Genomic DNA, 23,673 nt, shown 5'->3' on the forward strand with positions numbered 1-23,673 from the left:
CAAAAGATAAAGAAAAATGTTCTTCCTTTAAACATCATTTTAATCCCCACAAAGAAGAAATAAACAGCAACAAAACATGTGACTCAAACCAGCTTTGGTGCCAACGCTGACTTTCCTAAATAATGACTCATCCTCCTCCTGTCACGATCTCTGGGTGTTTGGGATTTTGTTTGAGTTGTTCTGATCATTCCCTTGTTCATTTATGTTCCTATGGTCTCAACATGTTCAGTTCATTTTTTTTTTGCTCATTATTATTTCCATAGACATTCATTTTCTTTCAGTTTTGTTTCTTGTATACATTTATTTATTTTAGATTTTCAGGGTTTTCCTCTAGGTTTGTAGTTTTTGAATCTTAGTTTTCTTTTGTGTTAATTGTACCTCTTTTCCTCCGATTAGTCCATCTGGTTCCTTTTTGTCATTTTCACCTATGTTTTGATATTTAMGCTCCTGGTTTCTTCCATTTCTCTGTTTCTCTTTCAGGCCCTGTTCCCTTCATCTGCAAGTTTTGATTTTTCAAAGTGAAAAATAACTCACTTCACATCTGAGCCTGTGTCTGAATTTGCATTTGGCTCCAAATGAAAACCAAACACAATACCTCTCATTGACTGGCTAATGCTAACCAAATTAATCAATCTCACTCTGTGTTCTGTAAACACTTCTGGGTCAGCTACACAATGTTTATGGGATGGATCAGTGTACTTCTTGGAATCTTTCCAATTTAGCGGCCAAAGCGTGGGACAACACTACTGACAACGTTTACAGGTCGAATAACAGAATTAACCGCACTTTCGTGTCAGCAGATTAAGCTAACCATGAAGCTAGCTGTTAGCCGTTGAATAAAAATGAAAGAAAATGCAAACCAGAATACATAGTTTCAGAAATTKTACATTTTTTCAACAAATTTTAATGATAGTTTTGTTGTTTATTTGGTCATTAGCTAGCTAATGCTAACCAAACCACAATCAGTTTCATTTGTGACTAAACATTCTTCTGGACCAACATTCAAATTAATATTTGAGTAGAAATCAGTGAAGTTTTTGTATTCTGACCAGCTGATAGCCAACTGGCTAATGCTAGCTAAACTACAATCAGTCTCAAAAGTCTCCTCTAACATTCAATGTAATACTTGTAGGTTGTGACCACAGTGTGGGGACTTAATGACAAACAACACTGCCTATCCTTAGAAAGATATCTAGACTGAAGATATGTAGAATGATTTATAATAAATAATTACAGTGTCTGGAAAAGTATTCCTGCTACGCAAAGTCTCAAAGTTAAAATTCACAACAGAAGAGTCAATTAGAAAATAGCTAGCAAAAACTGCTTTGAGATAAGCCAAGTAAGCCGTTTTTTTAAAAAAAAGTAATGACCATAAATAAAAAGCATTTTCTTGACCTTATCATGGATGTTAGGAAAAAAGTAAAGTTGCCATTTCTGAAGCAGCTAAACTGAATCAAAACAAGCAACTCAAGAAAATCAGTTTTTATTTTCTTTATTTATGCAGTTGTCATTTTGTCGGAGCATTTGTCATCATCAKTACATCTCAAACATTGGAAATAGTGCACACACATCTACATTTCTTTAAATACACTTACACAGGCAAAGAGGRGGTGGAGAAAGAGGAAGCACGGGGGAAACACTGGCGGGGGCAAAAAGGGTTCCACAAAGGAGAGCAAAATTCTGATAGAAGAGTTTCGTTTTACTTCTTTTTTTTCCTTTTTTTTTTAAAAGAAAAAGAACTCTAGATTTCATTCTTCTGAACTTCCAGCAACGATCAAAACCAACACATTTATTTTATCTTTTTTACCCCACAGGAATGTTTTCATATAAAGCTTCATACTTCACACTTAATTTGAACAAACTCTGGGCTCTTAACCCATTTGAACACAACGTACCACCCACTGTTTTAGCAAAAACAAGGAGGGTCGCAAGGCTTATTCAGGCCTGACTTGGATTGTATCCAGGCCGTTTTCGTTCAAACGTAAAAACTTTAAAATAGCTGCAAATAGCTTGAACTTAATCTGTTTTTTTTTTTGTTGCCATGCCAGCACAACAGTAGTGTGTAATCTTGTAAAACTACAGCGCAAATATAAAAACGAACGTAAACAGGCAGCTTTGGGGGGACAAAAACAACTAAAAAGAGAAAAAAAGCCCATTATAAAGCTAGCTGTTCATCGCTTGACATTTTACACAACTGCCATGGTTATTATAATCGCCAATAAGCCAGAGCAGCCACAGGGAAGGTACAAAATGGTAACACTACAGTAACATTTATGTAAAAAAAGGAAAACGGAGCAAGAAAACATTAAAATCCAACAGACGAACAAAGACAAACTCATGTCACATTTCAGCAGACATGTCCACTTGTCAGCCACTCTTTCGCATTTTTCCGTCAGTCTCTCATACATTTGTATCCTTTAAGACAACATTAATTATCTAGTAGCAATAAATTGCATTCAGTACCGTATAAATTCTGGAGGGCTGTGGCGATGCGCTTCAAAATAATTCGTCATACAATCGTAAAAACCACTTGCTGAGACAATCGACCTTCGGCCTATCGGATCTGAAACGAGCATCCATATTTGAGTTGAGGATCAAAGAACTGAGAGGCTTCCTGTTTAAAGGCGGCAGAATCTAGTCTTTAAAATCCAAATGGGCGAACGACAGCCCGATCGACTACAACTGTGGGGTTATGAGGTGTTGGGGGTCATGTTGCACTGAAGGGACACCGCTGGATGTCTATGAGGGGGGCCACAATGACAGGAGGACGGGGGGAATGGACCGAAAGCTCATAAGCCCTGCTTGGCCAGCGCGGCCGTGACGTCCTGCGCCAGCGTGGACAGCTGGGGCGACTCCATTATGTTGATGCTGCCGGCAGACGACAGGCGGGGAGACGTGCCCCCTGTCTCCACGCCGGGGGAGTGGGTGATGACGATTTCGGCGCCGTGGTCCACACGAGCTTTGGCCGTTTCCCGGAAGCTCAGCTTGTGGCTCTCGATCTGTTTGGTCGGCAAAGAAGGAGAAACGGATCCAAGGACTCAAGGTCAAAACCCAGGGCCGGACCACGTCTACCTCAACCCTCCCCCGTCAACACTGCCCATCTCACTCAACTTATTTCCTGCATTCATCGTTCTATTTAATAAATGTTTTAACCTGACACTTAAAATCTTGACAGTAAAAGTGAATGTAAAACTTTGTTACCATGATATTCCCTCCTCCAGGCATGTGGCTGGCATTGTCCATGGAGCCGACCTTGGCGTGAGCCTTATCTTTGAAATCCAGCTTCATGTTCTCGATACGGATGTTTCCTCCCCCTGGAGAAACAACAGAAAGCCGTGAGGCGTCATCCCAGAGAGCGCTGCGCTTCCCTAGGGCTGAACGGGGCAAGAAACCCCRGAGCAAAGACAGAGTAGTCTCCTAGGCCCCCTGGGAACAAGGCTTGGTGTTACAGAGTCATAAAATATGGAGACAACATAAGGAGAGAATTGCTCTGAGGCAAATGTTTTGTTTGAACAACAGTAGAAAAGACTAAAATATCACCATTAAATAATAAATACGAGTCTTTCATCTTTTATTTGGCAGTTTGTTCCCTCCCACTAGGTTCTGTCAAAGACTCTTGAAGGACAACTTTTTGGCAACATTATAGCAAATATAATCATTAAACTTGTGCTCTGGATGAAGACCTAAACACACAGAAACATTCCCATACATCCATTTATTGTCCTCCAGAAAGAAGAGCAATAGCAGTTGTGGATTTAACAAACAATTTTGCTCCTGCCGAAGGAATGAGGGTCAAAATATTTTGGAATTACTCCACTTGATTCTTAACAGGTTCACTAAAAGAAACTCCCGACAACAGACACGGTCTGATACCAAAACAAATCAAATCATTGTCTTTCCTGAACAGTTAACCTGCTTGATTAAACTTCACTGTCAAAAATAAAACATTTTAATCTGAAGCTGGACTATCCAAAATCTTAACTCATAATATCCTCTGAATATCCTCCGTCTAAAGTCATAAATCTATCAACACAGATACCTAATATTTCAGCTGCATGAAGATGGGAACACACCACCGTGTGCCAGCACACGGTGGTGTGCTGGCACACCACCGTGTGCCAGCACACCACCGTGCAGTAGCACGAGTGTGTAACTCGTGCTACTGCACGAGTTACACACAGTGAACTGTAGCTTGACTAGCGAAAATGTTGATTGTTGTGAAACTTGAGATGCTAATAAAAGTTAGCATGCTAACTAGCCTAAGACTGAAGTAAGTAAGTAACTGAAATAATTAGAATAAATAGGCTGATAGGTTAGTTTATGTTCTTTATTGGATTTTTAGGGTTATGTGTGAATGTGCAAAGTTTATCATCTTTGACCAACAGTAATGCTGATTTCTTCAAACCCTGAAACAACAACTATTGGTAACTATTAGATGCCAAAGCTAAACAATGTTTGAATCTTCAGGCTAATAACCAATAATCAACGTTTTGAAAACAATATCATAGTCACATTAACCAAGCTTCTACTGTTTTTGTTTTTTAAACTAAACAGTTGCGCGCACCTTGACAATGCTACTTTAGGAATTTGGAACATTTCTTGTGTTTCCATGTTAATCGAGACATTTATTGACTCAATGCTTTGATTATGGGGAACATTTTAGAAACAACAACTAGACCTGCTTCGTTCTAAAAACATATGCTAAGATAATAAAAAAAAGTTCATCAAGACAAAGACGCTGTGATCGTCACTTAAAAGATGTAGATGAAAAACCACATATTTCAGTATAGTCTGCATAAAAATGCATCTGAATGCAACATTTGAGGAAGCTTTGTGAACAAAACTGCCCAACAGATGAATCCAGTAGAGTCAGAAATGCACATTCAACACAATGATTACCAGGTCTGTGATGAATATTGGACATGGAGCCACATTTGGCGGTGATGTGGCTCAAGTCGATCTTCTTGGTCTGGATTTGAACCTGCGACAGGAAACAAGCAGCTGGGATTACAATCCAAGGAAAAGAGAAACCAATCTGACGTGTTTTGATATGGAAATGCAGTTAAAGACGTTGAGTTGAGTGGGGAGACACAAATCACAACATGGATCTGTGAGGTTATGGCAGAGGAAGTGGACTATTGACATCACTTCCTGGAGAGAGCAAGCAGTAGACCATGACACAACAGAGAGAGGAAGTTCCTCGTTTAAATTGAAGTCCCCGCATGCTGGAGGGACGCYGCTTCATCTTTTTAACATCGTGAATGGTTTCTATATTTAACGTCTGAGGCAGAAGTCACAGGAACACACCACAGCTACACGTTACAGACATGCTGGACGGCGATAGGGATGGAGAGTCGGACACGACAGGAGCTTTTCCGCAGAGTCACTCACGTTTCCCCCGCCGGCCGCGTGGTGCATCTTATCCAGGGAGCCACATTTAGACTGAACRTGGCTAAAGTCCAGCTTAACGCTTGGAATCATGACCTATAAAAYGACACGTTCATTTGCTTTTCTGACCCAAAGACCCAAGGAAAAAAAAACAGAGGTGAACTGGAAATAGACCACATCGTCTCGGCTGTTTCACCAAAAATAATCCTGCTAAAATGTCCCAGTTCTTCATTTCTCCTCGACACGACAGAAGCCGATTTACAGCAAAGAAAACAAAAGTTCAACTCCTCAATGTTTGACAGACAAACAGATGGACACATATAAAAGCAGGATGTCAGAGCATAAAAGCTAGAAAAAAAAACAGCAAAAGAAGCGAAAGAGAGAAAAGTTACATACATGGCCTCCTTTGGGCGTGTGCTTGAGATTATCCTTGGAGCCGCACTTTGACTGAACATGAGTGAAGTCCAGCTTCTCGCTTAAAATCTGAACCTAAAATAAAATTGGGATAATAATGTTGATGATAAAAAAATAAAAATAAAAAAAATAAAAAAAATTAACAATGGGTAACTTAAAGGAAAAGGTTGTAATTGAGGTAATTTTTTTTCAACTAGTGTCGCTTTTAAATTTATGTAAAAAAAAAAAAAAAACTTTAAAAGGGAAAACAACACAGAATGGCAAGGTAGAGGAACAGAGAAAAAGATTCAGGGAAAAACACAAGGCTCAACAGGCTTTGATGTTTCACAGAGTTCAAGATGGACACCACATGGGCGGCTGCCCTGGGTGGCATCAGAAGAGGGGGCGGAGGAGTGCACCAGCACCAAACAACACAAACTTCTGTATCTATAAAAAAAAAAAAACCTGTGCGACAGCGAGACCCTGAATAATTTATGTCAGACCTGTATATTTAATTTATAAAAAAATTACCCAGAATATATAAAAACAAACTAAATCAGTTGAATAATATGTTCTTTTTAATACTTTTTTCAAATTTGTAAATTTAGCTGATGTCAGAGCTTTTAAATGCTGCTAAAAAAAAGGTGATGCTACCTGTTGATAAATTTGAACACAACATGCTGCTTCTTTGTATGACATCAGGGAAATCCCAAAATAAATCAGGAAGAGAATGACGGAGCTTGGTTCACCTTTCTAAAACACCTGAAGGTGCTTCATTCATCTGTTCCAATAATTACATTACATACTATAATCAGCTTGGAAATGTCCGTTCAGGAGCATCATCATCATCATCATCATCATCATCATCAGTGGAAAAACTGCCCTCTCAGAGATGAAGAGGCCAGACTTCAAAAGCAACATAAAAATGTACTCATTAGTACAAATAAAATAAAATCAAAAATAACTAGAAAGTTGAAGATGGTTCTACCAAATACTTCATCTAAATTTGACAATGATTCAAAATCTAAATATCTGCAGTACATTATATTCCCATTCTCTCTTAACTGCCTGTGTTTCTATATTTGGCTCAGAAGGGAGAGCTCTGGGGAAATTCTTAAAAACATCTGTTTAAAAAAAAATAGAGAAGGTTAAATGAAGTCTTTTCTGCGCTCTGAGTGGCTCTAGAAGCTGGATTATAAATACTCCTCAGAGCTGGAGGGAAAATCCCTGGCAGCCATGACCAAAGCAGCTCCCAAGGGCTGGTGGTCCTTCCAGCCAAAGAGGAGCGTTTTTACGGATCTTCCTGCACAGATGGATGTTGTTAAATCTAACCGTGTTTGCTGGTGCGGCTGGTGCTGCTGCGCCAGGGAGGAAGCAGAGGGACAGAAAAAGAAGCAGAGGGAAGGAGGACGTAGAGACGGCAGAGATGTGAGGCCTGAGGGGGCGGCAGACGGAGATGGCAGCGGACAGAGCAGAGGACACGGAGCAGGATGCACAGTGACTGAGAGTGGACATATGACATTTCTACAGAACCAGAGGAAACCCTTCTTCACATGTTACCATCTCTGGTAGTTAGCATCAAAGCTCTACAGATGCGCCTACAATTGGACAATATGAGACATTAAGTGTGATCATCAGAAGGACGAGGCATCGTATTTAAAAGAATCTTATTTAACCAGATTACAATGTGGTCACAACACCTGCTACTTTGTGATTTTCCATTAAAGGATAGGAAGAAAACCTGGCTATTTACTGCCCTCATGTGGCAGGATTTGGCACATCCACAAAATTTGGATTATACTTTCCTCAGAACAAATCTGACCAGAGAAACAACCAATGAATAACTTAATGTTGTTTTATTAATAGGGTTTACTGGACACCGCCCCCCCTGAACAGCTCAACTCTGTTCCACATGTCTTGGCAGCAAGTGCAAAACTACCTTAATGCAAACCAAAACCCTACAGGCCCTTCTATCACCTCTGAACAGGTCCAAACAGGCCACATTAAACCTTCCCGTTGGTCTACCTGTCCTCCTTTCGGCTGGTGCTTCAGGTTGGCTGTGGACCCAACCTTGGACTTTACATTCTTCAGGTCAGGAAGCGGCTGGTTGATGACCTTCAGCTGCCGCTGGACTGACGAAGGGGACTTGGGCGGGGTCCGGATCACTGCCACCTTCTTCTCCTGGAGGACGCTGAAGGACTTGGGTGTGTGGCTGCCGGGGGTGCGCGACCCCGGGGTGCGGCAGGAGTAGTTGGGTGGTGTGCCAGGTGTGACGGCAGATCCTGGGGTGGAAGCGCCACTGCGGACTGACCGGGACCGGGCTGAGTCTGTGCCTTAGGGGAGGAGGAAAGGATACATATACACTATTATATATACACTATTTGCAACTCAAATTATGGTCTGTAGTCAGAAATCAAGATGTACAGTAAAACATTTTGTGGCAACATTTACACCTCAAACTGACTGGACATTGACTGGTCAAACTAGCCAATAAGAAAAACGATTGCCTCAATGCAAAACAAGTCTTTACTTTCAGTTTCATTGTCTATTTTAGCAACTAATACTTCACCCTCTGCACTAAAAGACGTCAGTGTATTTGATCAGTTGTCCCCAGGACCCCATCTTCCATAGGTGGAAGGTGAAGTATGGATGAATTACTTCATCTAATTCACTGACTACTTCAACAACTGTATGCTAGTGAACGATTGTTTTCAATGTCCACAACTATCCAAGTCCACTTTCAATCTCCACACACTCACTTCCAAGTATGTGAAATACACATACACATCATTTACACATCTTGGCCTAAATAACCCTTTGCAGGATGGACAATGTGAGTGATATTATTTTGTTCAGGAACTAATCAAGTGATGTAAGGGTAAAAAAAAAAAATGTAAGTGTTAAGAGAGCTGAACTAAAAACCTTCCTGAAGACAAAAGACAAATCTAAGATGAAACATCTTTGGTCTGCTTCATATGGTCAGACATGTGGCTACATGTGCTCATGTTTCATTGGACAAACAAGCCCAGATTAAACAGGAATGTTTAAACAGTGAGAGGCTAATCACATCATTTGTCCTCCAGCTGCTTGTTGCCAGGTTACCAGAGGAAACACCAATAGGATCTAAGCCCAGAAGCAGCGCACCTGTTGGTCTGGATCCCACCTGTTTCTCTGATAAGGCAGCAGGGGCTTTGACTGAGCCACAATGAGTAAATGTGCATGGAGCTCTTCTGTGATATAATGGAGATCAATGACTAAATGTTTAGCTGTTGATGGGGAAGGAGCTACAGGGTTCTCTACCTGCCATACTAGGGGTTCTTCCAGACCTGCCGTCTCCTCTGGAGTCGGTTCGGATCGCTTTAGGAGAGAACAGGGAATTTAAAGGAGAGCAGGAGGGTGGAAGGAAGTGAGATTTAAAAACTGCATATTTGAGGGAGTGTAATCTTACAAGTTGGCCTGGAGGGGGTGCTGTCCTCTTGCTCAGCAGCAGGAATATGGCGAGTCAGAGACTTGGCTGGCCTAGGAAGGGATGACCTCTTCTCCGGGCTGCGGTATGTTCTCTCCTGAAGCAACACACACCACAGAGTCAATAATCCAGACAGGCACCCCCCATCTACGGCCCAGACCCTCTCTCTTCTCTCTAATTTACCCATTTGTTTGGTAGAGGGGGAGGGCGGGAGCAGGCAGAGGCGGGCCTCGCCTCGCATATCACCGCCTCCACCAGGGGGCTCCGTTTAAGGCTGCAGGCAGAGCTCGGCCGGGGGCAGCCCCCGCCGCGCTGCACTGCCATCTTTAACAGAACGGCCCTCGTGGGGCTCTGGGTGATCCACGTAATGAGAGGGGAGGACACATGCAAGGTGGAGGAAGCGACCAAGAGATGAAAAATGAAAGGAAAATACACTTCAAAAGGACAGAAATGATGACTGAAAGATGATAGTAATGAAAATATGGGATTCTTCTGCATGGAAACATCTTTACTCACAGATTTTCTCTGTCGCGACTGACAAAGACAGAAGGCGAGCATGCAAGACGGCATGATTCATCAGACAGGAAGAAAACAATATAAGGATGAGATGAAGACATGCAGATATATTTAGCCAACATCATGCAGAAAGGTGACAAGAAGCAACATAGATCAGTGATCTGGGACTGCATTATACTGCAGATGTTGCACTGCTCTCTCAAAATTCCACTCAACAATCCTCCTTGCTTGTAAATCTCAAAGTGATGCTTCTGCTCTCATCAGACTTAGTGAATGCCTCAACTACTGCTCTTGCTTAAAGATTTTTTCCTTCTCCATTTATGTTTTGCCCCTTATCAATTTTGCAGATTTAAATATTTTCATGTCTGTATGAGAGAAAAATACTAATAGGGTTGTGACATAAGCATGCCCCATCGATCTAGAGTTTGCTAAAACAGTAAAATATTACTTACAGTGGGCCTCTCCCTGGACGGCTGGGCCACACTGAGTGGCTGGTGGTGTGCCATACCTGTGGGAAAAGGAGCAATACTCAATGTTAACCAGCAGGGGGAGACATCTTCTAGGATTGCACATATGTGGCGCACACATGTAATGAATGGACAGTTCCAAAGGAAAGGTACAAAACAGCAAGCCGCATTTGGTTTATGTTTCAAAGATGACAAATTAAACAACACAACTTTTTATTTCCCTCTATGTTAAAAAACAAGAATCATAAACAAATGAAACACTGAGCAGAAATAAACAATCATGATGCAAAGAAAGACAGCAGTTAAGGCAGTGAAAGTAACGGAAACGTTTGATGGGTAAGATGTTTGCCAGCTACATTGCCACTGCTCAATTCCTCAAAGAGCCAAAAATAAAGAGAGATCTGCTTCTGAATCTTCCACATAGGTCACATATATACTGACTTCACAACATGTATGTGATCTCTCTCCATTCACAGCGCTGATACCTGGCGAAAGGTGTTCACCTGTGGCCTTGCGCTTAGCAGAGCCGTGAAGCGGAGCAGGCCTAGGATGTCTGGCTGCCACTTTGGCTCCACTCTTTCGAGATGGAGAGCGACTTTGGAGGGCTGACACCTTACTCTGGTCAACCCTCCTCACGCCTACTGGCGAAGAGGAGAGACATTATTATACCATCATGCACAACTCAGTTTTGACATAAAAAGCTGGTTTTAAAGTCAAGGGTTTTGGTAGTAACAAGAAAGTTAATTTTCTGGCTATAAATACTTCTTGAAAACAGAACGAGAACCTTTTTTCTTTCTTATCTCCTCTCTTGGGGGATGGTAGGTCGGTGCTTTGTGTGTCACTTTGCATTCAGTAGTACCAAGGCGGCCCTTGGTACGCCTTGGTCCTTTGCCGGGTAACTGTTTAGCAGGGCAGTCCACCACCGTAGCTGCAGCAGTAGAACTCTGTGTCTGAGGAAGGGCTTCGATTTGCTCAGTCATGATACTTTTGTCATCATCTGCAGCAGAAAAGTATCAAGAGAGGACTAGTTCTCCACCGCTGTCATAGCTAGGTACCAGCTTACATCAAGACATATCAACTTTCTAAGTATATAGATTGAAGATCTTTGACTATATTGTAGAAGTGATAGGTATATTAAATGTTCTGGGTACCTTGAGGGTCCATCCAGCCACTGTCTGTATCCAGGATGGACACGTCCATTGTGGTTTCATCATTAGTTGCCAGACTAGTTGCTTCTTCACCAATCTCCATGTCTTTCTCGTTGGTTCCATCCTCTTCAATCAGAACCTTCTTCTCTTTTTCATCACCAGTTGCATCATAATCAACTCCTTTCACTTCCTCTTGATAAGTTTCATCTTTTTTAACCCCTTCATTCTCTTCTTTTGATGATTCCATCTTATCTACCTGCAGGTCCTCTTCCTTTTTTCCCTCCTCATTACCTTCCTCAGACTGCTGTAATAGGTCATGGTCAGAACATGGGGACAAATGTGAACTGTCTGTAGCAGGCTCCCCTTCATCGCTGTTTAGGGCACTATGGCTCCATTCTTCAGCTCCCGACTTGGGATCATCGTCCAGCATCTTATCACAAACCATCAGTCTCATTTGGTCCTTCTTCTGCTCCTCCACTTCAGGTATATCAGGTATACTTTCCGCTGTTATTTTACTCAAGGAGTGCAGAATCTCCTCAGGTTCTTCCATAATCTCTTGAGGCTCTTCCGCAATTTCAATGTCATCCTCCTCTTCGACCTCTTCATCTACTTGTGCTTGAGGTATTACAATGATTGGAGATAATACTTGTGGCCTTGATGAGTCTTTTGTTAGCATCAACTCTGATAGTTGGATTTGGGGAATCTTTTCACCTCCTGGCTTTTCAATGCAAAAGTGCTGAGAAAAGTCTGAAGGTGTTTGTGTTTCTACTTCTCCTAAGCTTAAAGGTTTTTCTTCCAAATTATCTTGTAAAGGTTCCACTGATGCCGTCGTGGTTCTGTCTGCCTCCTCAGCTTTTTCTTGTTGATCTACAATCTCAGTGTTTGTCATCGCTTTGTTTGCCTCCAGTTCTTCATCAACACTCTTGGATTCTGAAGATTTGTTGGGCACATCATTTTCCCGTGGCTCATTGCCTTGAGTTTCTAGGGTTCCTTCAGACTTTGGGCTGATCGGCCTCAGGGGAAATCTATTTCCAGTTTCTGCAGAAGTGAAAGTAAAGGAGTTGTCCGGTGGGATGGGTGAGGCCTCTCTAGAGGGGTCTTTTTCAACATCCACCTCTGGGATTGCCTGGATCTTTATGTCCCCAGGTAGGCCAGTCTCCAGACGAAGTTCAGTAAGACGGTCTTTCGAAGCCGTCATTGGGATTCGTAAGCGATCTGGTTTTAATCCACTAGTCACAGCTTTTTCCAGAATCAAGGAGGTCTTTACTGGTGGATCTTTCTTTTCCAACACAGGTTTTTGAGAAATTTCTTTCTGATCTTTTTGTTGCACTTGAGTTTGACCATCTTCAATTTCCACAACTTTAGAAACCTCTTCTTCAGAACCCAAAGAAGGGAAGTGCTGGTGTTGAGAATCTCCAGGATTTGGTACATCAGCTGGAGAAGGCATGGGTGCCGAGTATTCACTGAACACGCAGTAGCCAAGCTCTTCCTGTTGATTCTCCCCTGCCACCTCTGTCAAGATTTGCTCTGATAGACTCAGCTTGTCAAAGACATTACCGAGGAGCGCACTGGCTGGCATCGATTTTCGTCTTATGTGGTCCCTCATCTGTATTGATGGACGAAGTGGGACCCCAGCCAAGTCCAACATATCAGAAAGGCTTTCTGATTGATCAGAGCTAGAACCATGCCCCTCAGCAGAAGCATCTGCCATTGTCTGGATGCTATCAGATGGTGTCAGTGTTGGGATAATGGAGACTACAGGCTGAAGTGGTGAAGTATGCGTCTTAACAAATGGGGTTAATGGAGGTACTTCAGTCTCCTCAAAGCTTCCACTGACTGGACACAAGCTTTCAGAGAATCTCCTSGACTTGTCTACTTTTACAGTTGTTTCTGTCGAAGACCCACTAGGAATGTTCAAGGACAGTCTCCGTTGCTCTAACGGTGCTTTATCAGGTAATATCCTCACATTTTTCTTCTCTCGTCCTTCAAATTGATCCAGAGCTCTGTCATATTCTACACTTAACCCTTTCTCTGAGGTTAAACTGAGTTCATAATAGCCTTGTGATGATCCCTCTTCTTGACTTTTTGATGTCTCAAAGTAAGTCTTTGAATCTTTATCTGATCCTTCTTTTAACTGGATAGTTTCTTTCTGAATGCTACTGTCCTCGTTGCCCTGACTTGTTRCTTCTCCTTCCTCAGTCTTCTCAGTACTTTCATTCAAAGGAGCTTGTGATTTCTGCATAACTCTGGCGTTATTTTCTGTTTTGAGACTTGCCACATCTTCTGTCAGTGAAACATCTTCATGGTCCTTGACTTTAGACTCCAAAGGCTTGCAGTCTTCAGGGGATTCTTCTGTGTTATTTCCTCTGTCTTTATCAGTCTGTTTAGCTGAGGACTCCACCGAGAGATCTTTCTCTGAAGTAGTGGGATGTTTACTCAAAGCGAGTTCTTCTTCAGACGTTACAGGACATTCGCCTTCTTGCACCTCAGACTCACAAGATGTTTTGCTCTCCGCTGGCTGGGCTGTGAGTTTGAAGGATGCTGTAGAAGTCTGGGCTGACTCAAGTTAGCAAAAAGCTTTGTTTGCAGCATCCACAAAAGCTAGCCCATACAGTCAAGCTGAGGTTTCCAGCACATAGATACTCTCCATCAAGCAAAAACACACAGCACAGTGTATTTTGTGCCAGGCCACAACAGCACAAGGGGAGGTCACAGCATCAAAGATAGCGTGCAGAACTGGAACAAAGGAATGAGTTGCATGATGTTAAATGGCAATAAATAATGGCAATACACACGCTTATTGAATTCCTATTGTAATAAAGAGGGATTTACAGATAAAACTAATCTTACTTATTTGTCAATGACAATCAAGTAACTTATGTTGAGGGGTGAAAGCTTTATTAGTCTGACAATAAATGTCCAATGAAAGTTGGTTTTAAAGCCCAAATTGGTTTAAACAACAATAGGAAAACACATTTATTCTTTATTGTGGGATGATATGAAGACAAATGAAAAACAGAAAGCAAATGGTTTACAACAGACTTTAAATGCATCCAGCATTTATTTGTGAGATACTCAGCTGTTTTTCCAATCACAATATCCCAACAAAACCCACAGAAAAATATACAGAATACAATGACAGTGATTCTAGCGTTTGCAATGTAGCTGGCAATACTAAGGTGCAGAAATGATCAACCATGATATGGTTGATTATGTGCTCAAAAAAAGCAAATGGTTGTGTTAGGCATGAAACAAAGCACAAAATCAAAATGCTATGTCACATGATTATTTTGCAAACAGCAGCTCTAAGAACTGCAGCAGAAGCTCACAAAGTCCAGAGCAACAAAGCAGCAGGGAAGGCTGGCAGCGAAGCCTGAGCTGCATTACAAGATAGAAAAACCAAGAGCCGACAGCTTTGTACCCATTGAAGAGCACCAGAGGGTCATGCACAAGAAAAGAGACCATTGTTCAAACACTCATGTTGTTTTCAAAACCCCACACACCTGTCTGTGTCGGGCTCTGTTCACTGTGGTGATCTCCTCCATTGACGGCCTCAGGTGTTTGGGTTCTCTGGTAACCCAAAGCCTGGGACTCCCTTAAACAATCTGTCTGCTCTACATGCAAGTCTCCTGGTTGCTCATATGCCACATCCTCCACTGGAGGCCGCTGACTGACAACATCTACTTTCTCCTCTTTGAGCAGGGGAAGGGAGACACAGATGAGACATGGCTGACATTAAAACTAGTGTGACATGGTTGAATATGATGGAGACAAAGATGGGTGCAATCTGGGTTATGCGATGTAGACTCTCCATTGCATAACTCAAAAACATATTTTGCAAATATAACGTTTATGGCAATGGGGATTTGATGAGTGTCTAAATGTATAAAATGCTGTTTTCTAAATGACAATCTTAAGTTTCAACATTTACCAACCAACATTTCTGACATCTAATCAGATTTACGACCGCTGATGGCAGAATTTATTAACTCCTTTTCACAGGTTTAAAAAGCCATAAATTCAGCTGAAATTTTCTTTTTTTTTGTGTGTTTTCCCAGTTTGTCGGTTTTTGCTGTTGAATCTAGGTGGGTGTTTTTATTGTTGAAAGCTAAGCTAACTTTGCGTGGAAACAGGAAACCGAGTTGGTGTTGGGACAGAAGAAGTAGTTATTGGCTGGAAATGGTGGCTTCAACTGAAAGCACCATTGCTATGACTCACTTTAGTACTGGAACCAGTTTGGTAATGGGGGGAAAAAAGACGAATGGTAAAAATCAACGAACTGAGTGAACAAAGAACACAGTGAGCAGTGGACAATGAGAAGCAGACCAGTAGAGACTGATGGGTCTTAAAGAAGAGAGTTGTTGTCACTATTCCTATTATTATTAATAACTGATTGAGGTACTAGAGTACAGTTGGTCAAATGGACCAGATTGTGAGCGGACCAGGACAGAGTGGTATATACTGAGGACCAGGAGAACTTCTCTGCTACTTTCACCACATGTCACATCCTGCATGTTGGAAGGAGGCTGTTCCTTAAAGATCTGTGTACCTTGTGCCAGGGGCCCAGTCTGCTCAGCGGATGGAGATGGAGGAGGGGAGGGGGGCAGGTTGGCCGAGTCGTCCACTGTAGAGGGACAGAGAGAGAGAGAGAGACAAGACACAGCGGGAAGACGGGATGGGAAGACGGAGATGACGGATGAGTCAGAGCAGCTTTCTACACTCCGGTAGTGTAGAAACGCTCAATATTCTTCTCATACCGACCTCTAAAGATTAAACGGTGACGATTTCATGTGACAGACCAACACAGAGTARAGCAGAATTGTGAAGGGGAAGGAAACGTATTCATTTTTCAAAAAGAAGATGGTCCAATCAAAGCCCAGACCTGGATCCAACTGAGAACTAATTAGTTTATTTAGTTGGTTTGTAAAAAAAAATAAATAAAAGGTAGTATTGAAACTTCAATCTGAAGATCCCGAGGACCAACAGGAAGTCAGTAACTGAAGCATCAGTGGAACTTCCTGCTTCTTTTTCTCCATTTTCCTTCCATTTTACAACTGTGCAATAGTTCACAGCTGGAATGAGTCAGAATGTGACGAACTCTGAGTAGTGAAGACTTCTGGGCAGCCCTGTGTCAGACATGGAGAGCTAACTCTGGCAGATGGAAACTCAAAGGTTCCTACGCAGTCTGGAAAGTCCTCTCAGAGTTTTCATTACCTGGATACCCTTACACCTGACTTCATTCGTTTCCTTCCTCCCTTCCTTTTTGTTCTTCCTCATATTGCTCTTCTATCCTTCCTTCCTCATGTCCTCCAATCATTTACCTCGTGTCGTACCTCCTTAATTTCTAGGTCTTATTTCATCCTTTCCTTTCTTGCCTTTCTTATTTATGTCATCATTATTTTCTAACTTGCATTCTTCCTTTTCTTCTATTCTCTGTCTTCTCTTCCTTTTCTGTCCTCTGTCCTTTGCTATTCCTTCAGCTACTATTGGATTGAACAAATTCATGAGGAACTTTAATGTTTACTGTCATAAAATGATGAGAACAGCTATAGTAGGTGGATTGACTGATTCATTTATTGTCCTCGTCTCGTCATGCCGTTGCTCTGCTCCACAAGCTTCAGCATGCAGCTTCCCCCTACCTGTTGCTGGAGGTGGAGCGACCATCGCAGCGTGGTAGCCGTTCTCCCGGTAGCCGTAGGTTGAGTAGCCGTTCTCTCCGTTCTCCTGGCCGTTGGCGGCCCAGTGGTCCTCTGGCTGCCTGCCGTCTGCCATGTCCGCCTGCCTGAGGGTCACCTACTGAATCTGAGGAGGGACAGACAAGAGGAGGAGGAGGAAGAGGCCATGTGTCACCCAAAAAACACGCCAAAATAAAAAAATGAAATAAAATAAAGGCATACCTGAATTTTCAACTATTTCCATGTCCGATAATCAGAGCAAAAATAAGGAAACTCAGTTCAAGAACACATACCATATACTATACATGGCAAAAAAAAAAAAAAAATCCAAAGATATATTCTGGAAAAAAAAAAACTGAACTTTGACCAATTTTTAAACTTTATTTTTAAATCTACAGCACGTTCTGCAGATCAACACTAAACCTGCCACCAGGGGGAGCCAGCGGCTGCACTGAGTTGTTGGTCTGGCCTTTGTCTCAGCATCCATGTGCAGAGTGGAACCTCACGTCCCTCAGCTGAGCAGAAACCAGTAAAATGAGCCTCAATGCAGSAGGAAACGACACAGCAGCGGCTCCCAGTGATCATCTCCACTCATTAGAAATACAAACAAAAGTATCTAACTCTCTAATCATGTAGCCTTTTGTTCTCCAAGGCAAACGCATGGTGATTTTCAAACAGGACTAACAGGAGGCTAGCATCATCATCATCACCAAGCAGCTGCAGCTCATTGCTCTTCATCAGACTAAAGCTAATAAAGCCTGCTTCCTGCTGCTGCAGTCAGGACGGACCCAGTGACACCCAGACAGGCTGAGGGGGCGAGCCCAGGGCACAGTCAGAGGCAAGGCAGGGCGGGGCGCAGCTGCTGCCAAGGAGGAAGACAGCCTGGAATCACACTGACCTGCTTCCTGCTGCTTTGGTAAAATCGAACGACACACTCTGCAAGCTACACCCTGGAAAATCTTATTTTATTTACTGAAAACCTTAAAGAGCAGGTTTCTCTGCAGGAATCTGGAGGTTACGGGTTTAAATCCCTCCGGTCAGCAGTGAGCCATGCTGCTGTTATAGTCAACACAAAAAGGATTAAAGGAATCTGACCTGAACGAACCTCCTGAACCAAACATTGAACTCCTGCCGTTGGATACAATGTGAACTGACAGTCACCTCTTTCACTTATGTCAACACAACATTTTAATGCTATTTTAACTCACGACTTTCATTTTGTTTGGTTTTAAACTCATTTCATTACCACGACACACACTTTTTTTCAGAATTGAAGTATACATTTACATTTAGATGTAATATATCCTTTTTGAGTAATTTGTGCGTTTTCAGATTACCGAGTTGTTTCTATGTAGCTTTAAGCTAGGCTACTCAGCTAACCAGTCTAACTTATTTCATTAAATTTGCAGACTAATTATAGTGATTAACACACATCTTCAGGAATTTTCTTATAGTTATTATCCGATTTGAAGTTTAAATAAATTGTATATAAAAATAATTTCCCTTGACTGATCACAAGTAGTCTGAATATTTGGGATTAGCTATTTTAGGTAGCCATTATTAACCTTCAAGTCTAAAGCACCTTAGTATTTATTCACTGAATTGAATCTATAATCATATAATAGTGTTGATTTATGAATTATTACAAATAATGTAAAGCTTGACCTTTATCCTGTTTTTTTCTTAAAACTCAAAACTTATGTTAATCGTATTCTACCCTCATTTGGGTTTGTAAACCTTGCTCTCCAGGCAGATCCTGTCATCCTGCTGTTAACTGGAGCCGACGTTGCCCTTTTTATTGCTCCCTTTCAGCTGTTCACCAGCCCCTCTCTGTACTTTCACCATCTGCAACGTGAAATGCTTAAAAAAACAACATAAAGTTAGAGACATTAGTGGAATTATCTCTCTAAAATCTACATCAACTTTAAGATTACTGTAGTTTGATGGGGCGGATATTTTCAAATTAGCCTGGTTATGTTCTTCTTTTGATCTTCATTATTATCCGAGTCTACAGCACGTCAGCATCTACACCAGTGTACTAAAGGGTTAAATCGACACCGCTACCAGTCCCAAACAACTGTCAGATCTGATCATGTCGTACTCCGTCTTCAACACACCAGCAGGTATTTAACTAGGAGAAGATACGCTAAGCCAGAGAGGCTCCAGGTTCTTCTTTTGTCTGTTCCGCCCACCCGCCCCTCACCTCTCCCCATTAGCCCCCCCACCTCGGTCCTAATCCAGCCCCGCCTGGATCTGGGTCAGCCTTCGTGCTTCCACGGAGCGCTGCTCACGTCGGAATGTCACCATCCATTTAGGAGGGAGGATCTCCGGCAGCCTGTCTCCGCTGTAGGCCAACCTGGCCTTAATCCTGTGTGTGGGCAGCTGAATGTGTCCGACAACCTCCACCAGTAGGACCATTCGGTCCTAAGGTAAGGTTTAGTAGAAAAATAAAGAAATAGATCTAAGAAACAAATACAATAAATGGTCTGATGTAAGCTTCAAACTCTAAGTTACATTCTCCTACAAAGCCTGATTTAGTGTGGAAAAACTTCAATCAGCATAGTGAATGTAAACTAGTCCTGCTTCAGAGTTCAAGCTGCTTCGTGAAACTTTGTGTGGTGAATGTTAGCAGGCCTGTTGATGTGTTGGCACCTAAAATAAGCACACTCAGTCGAAACAGGAGAAATAATGTAGTTTGTCTCCAATTTATTTCTTTGGCACTTTAGATTTTAAGCTAGAGATGATCACATTAAGTGCATATTCATTTGAAACACCAGGAATAATACACTAAATTTTCTTCAATCTTCAACTACTGAACACCTACAAAAGCGAAAGAAATCCTGTTCTGGAAAACTGACCTTCATGTTTTCTTGTCTCTCCTTGACAGGATGGCACCCTGGATGGAGAGCCATAGATCTGATATCAATCGTTTCCCAGTTAGCTGTAGCTAATATTAGCCTCTTCAAAATCTCAACTAACCTCACTGGTTTTCAAAAATCAAATGAATCTATGCAATGAATTAATTACAATTAACAACAGGAAGAGCATGGAAAATCTAAATGTTAACTGAAGGTTAAAGAAAAAAACATTACATCTAATATATCTAATATCAATTACTGTCAAATTATAGAAATAAAGACAGACATAAATTCTTTAAATACTTCTAAGAATGGGAGCTCTTTCAACAAAAAAAAAAGTAAAATCTTTGATTCAGATAGACAGTGAAAACATACATAAAAAAACCTTCCAACAACAAAAACACTGCATTCCAGAAAAGCAACATCACAACGTTCTGGAACATTTTCCTTCCACAATTATCCTTCTGCTTTGTGTTTGTCTTTCACATAAAACCCAATAAAATACGTCCTGTCTGGACTTACCGCAACTGTAATAAGTCTGCATGTTACTGCCAAACGTTCTTATTCTGCAGGAATCATTCATTTATTATTGAAGCCATCAAGGATATTTCCATGTGATTTTAAAATCTAAAATTAAAGTAAGAGAAAAATGGGAGAAATAAACTACTCCTCGATTAAAACGAGTTTTCTACAAGATTATTTATCCTGTATTTAAGCCGGACCAGCAACTTCCTCCTCCTGCAGCAGCAGATTAGCTTTCATTGACTCAGTAACACATAAAGGAGAGTTAAAGCATAATGAGCGCTGTCAGGGAAGTGTGAATAAACTGTAAGCACTGGAGCCTGCCTTCACTAGCATGGGGGTGGGGCCCACACTTAGAAAAGATTAGACACCGGAATACCAGGAATATGGGAGCAATCACTTTAACGTCACTGAGGTGCTTCCTGTTGTCTACCAGTATCTGACATCAATCTGAAGCAAGTTTGAGCAATTTTAACGTAGTTCGTTACTACAAAGCAGAAGAAATCTTATGTTTTTTGAACAATAGCAATATTTGTTGTTAATCTGTTTCTAAGACATGAGCGTGTTTTCTGGTAACGAAGTGCTACGAAGTAAACATCTGATTTTCACTTTTGCAAAATTTGCCAACTGCAAATTTCTTGTGTCTAAGCAGATGAGCAGTATTTCAGAAGAGCGTATGCTTTAGAAACAATAACATTACTATTATTATTAATTTGGCGTTAAAAGATGAGCATTTTTTTCTGGTAACGAACTGCCACAAAGTATAAATCAGATTTTTACTTTTGTGTTGAATGTCTGTTTCATGTATATTTACGTTACTCAACATGCTTGTGACTCTCCAAATGCTACTGATTACATTGTAACTTACTTTAGCATTAATGCTAATTCATAGCATCAGAACACTGGTTTCCAATCGATGAGCACACCTGGCCAGGCCCCGTTTAAATTTCTTAAGATATTTTCTAGTTGTATGTTATTCTGATACAAACAAATTTCCATCCCTTGGGGATCAATAAAGTATTTATCTTTCTATTCCTAGAACTTATTTGATAAATGTGTTTCCATTTCTCCTATTGCAAATTAACTATTTTTTGAAAAGCAAAAAAAAAAAAAAAATCAAGTGAGCGTAAAAACTATCAAAATTGCTGAAGTTATTTAAAATTTTGCCATTTCCATCAACTAGCGATACTTCAAAATTTGCAACAACAAAAAAATAAGTTAAGAGTTCAATTCTTCATCAGTTTTACTTTTATAGATAATTTCATATTTTACTCAAGCCACTCAAACCATGACACGTCCCCCTCCAAACTTTAGCGTTGTTACCGACTTCTTCTTCAGTCTCTGAAATGTTAAATATTTTCATCTTAGCTTATTTATTGCCTTTAGTTGGTGTTTTCCTTCCATGTCTGTACCACCAATAAGCGTTTCAGAGGACTCCAGCGATGTCATTGTTCCCATAGTGATACCACAACGTAGAGTCACGGAGGTCAGAGGATGGCAGCAGCGAATGGAGTGACTCTGACCATCCAGAAATAGGTCAGCGGATCGTGTTGGGCGCGGTGCCGCCTCAGGGTTCCTTCCCCACTGCTCTGACACGAATGGAGCCATTTAAACCAGTCGATGTGCTGGTGTTACTGATGACCGCTTGCATAACATCGAAATAAAGCTCATAAAACTCATAAAGCTCATAAAGCCCACGATTTATCACTCAAGATCAAATGTCTCAAAAGCCACAAGCTATAATGTGGTCATAAAATGTATCCAATTTATCCAATACTCGCTTTAGTAAGAAATAGAAACATTTTTTATAATTACATCACCTACATATTTGTGTACATTTAACTTGAATTTACTTCAGTTTCAGAGTCTATTTTTGTTTTAGAAAACAGACATTTAAGTAACTAGCGAATAGATATTTGATTTATAAAGGTAAAAACTTAAGGAAGTGTTTAATTGACAGAGGTTCAAGTAAACTCAGGAGCAGTTTCTCCTTATAACAAGATGTAAAACTCATCAAAACAAGAACATTTCTTGTTAAATGTATACGAGTTTCATGTCTTGTCAAAATAAAAAACTTTCACACAATAGCAAAATTTAAAGACATAAATTTTGTTAAGAGAATGTTTCTCGTTTTAACAAGTTCCTGCTCACAAATGTATTTCTAAGCTCTGGCAGTTAAACGCTCCCATAAGAACCATCTACACAACACAATAAACAAACATTAAATACTCATAATATGATGTAATTTAACATCCAGTAACAATTTCTATAAAATACATTAAGTCATTTAATGTCTCAAGTAAAAAGCTTCTCTACAAAATGTTGGTCAGAGCAATAATTAAATACAGTGGAACCTGCCTTTTCATGTATGGTTTCGTGGAGTACGTTTCAAATATTTTAAATAACTTCAAAAATTTATATGTAATCTGACAATGAGTCGTCATCGYGTCAACCTCCTTTCATGTCCTYTCAAGACTCTAGCTGATCTGGACAGACAGGTTGGTCAGGAAACGTCCTCTCGTATAACTAATGTTTCAAACTCAGCTGGGGTTAAACTGGAACACCAGAGTTTAACTTAATCACTGCTTTTTGTGGGTCAAAATGACATCAGCCCAAACCGAGCCCAATCCCCTGCTATTATACACATATGGAGAGCCAAGCCAATTATCTGGCTGAATGCAGCCACTTCCAGCCGACCCCCGCGGCCCCCGTGAGTCATGGGAAAAGTGAGAGTAAAATGTCAGAGAGAGTAGAGCTGAATGAAGCAGCTGGCAGTGGGCCACGCTTGAACACCAACGTGTAGCTACATGATGTTTAGCAACGTCTCACTTAACTACATGACTTTTAGCTCCGTAATGTTTAGCTACGTTACGGAGCTAAACATTGCTGAACGTTAGTCTTGTAACATTCGGTTCCATAATGTTCAACAACGTGACGTTTAGCTACATGATGTTTAGCTATGTGATGTTCCGCAACGTAGCTTTTACCTATGTAATGCTTAGCTACTTAATGCGTAGCTATAATGGTTAGCTCTGCTGTTCAGAAGCAACAATTTTATTGGTCAAGATTTTATTTCTGCTTTCATAACTAAATGGACGATGGAATTTTAAATTTTCCACATTTAAGTCACCATTTATTATTGAATCCACTCGGCGTGTGATGCCAAGTTACCTGAGCTGAAAGCTGAGCTTCTCTGCCTGTTGAACCAGGAAGGTATGGCGTTGAACTGTTGGCTCAGAC

At 41.1% G+C, this 23,673-nt stretch overlaps 1 protein-coding gene across 13 annotated transcripts; it reads right to left on the reverse strand.

Annotated features, from left to right (window-relative positions):
• Positions 1-1,476: 1,476 nt before the first annotated feature.
• Positions 1,477-23,673, reverse strand: LOC103473437 (microtubule-associated protein tau). 13 transcript variants are annotated; one of them, XM_017310444.1, is made up of 17 exons: positions 23,605-23,673; positions 17,018-17,180; positions 15,928-16,002; positions 11,382-13,901; positions 11,015-11,227; positions 10,716-10,871; positions 10,216-10,271; positions 9,764-9,781; positions 9,431-9,598; positions 9,230-9,344; positions 9,082-9,138; positions 7,807-8,114; positions 5,785-5,877; positions 5,392-5,484; positions 4,900-4,981; positions 3,202-3,314; positions 1,477-2,999 (listed from the first exon to the last, which is right to left on the reverse strand). In XM_017310444.1, exons 2-17 carry the CDS (start codon positions 17,148-17,150, stop codon positions 2,790-2,792), a joined length of 4,410 nt encoding a protein of 1,469 aa, XP_017165933.1. In that variant the 5' UTR covers positions 17,151-17,180; positions 23,605-23,673; the 3' UTR covers positions 1,477-2,789. The 13 variants fall into 13 exon arrangements, with proteins under 13 accessions (XP_017165933.1, XP_017165924.1, XP_017165925.1 ...); XM_017310435.1 differs by adding an exon at positions 17,276-17,287 and having other exon boundaries at positions 9,431-9,781; positions 23,605-23,651; XM_017310436.1 differs by having other exon boundaries at positions 9,431-9,781; positions 10,716-10,868.

The sequence above is a fragment of the Poecilia reticulata genome, linkage group LG2 (genome assembly GCF_000633615.1).
Source record: "Poecilia reticulata strain Guanapo linkage group LG2, Guppy_female_1.0+MT, whole genome shotgun sequence".
NCBI classification, from domain to species: domain Eukaryota; kingdom Metazoa; phylum Chordata; class Actinopteri; order Cyprinodontiformes; family Poeciliidae; genus Poecilia; species Poecilia reticulata.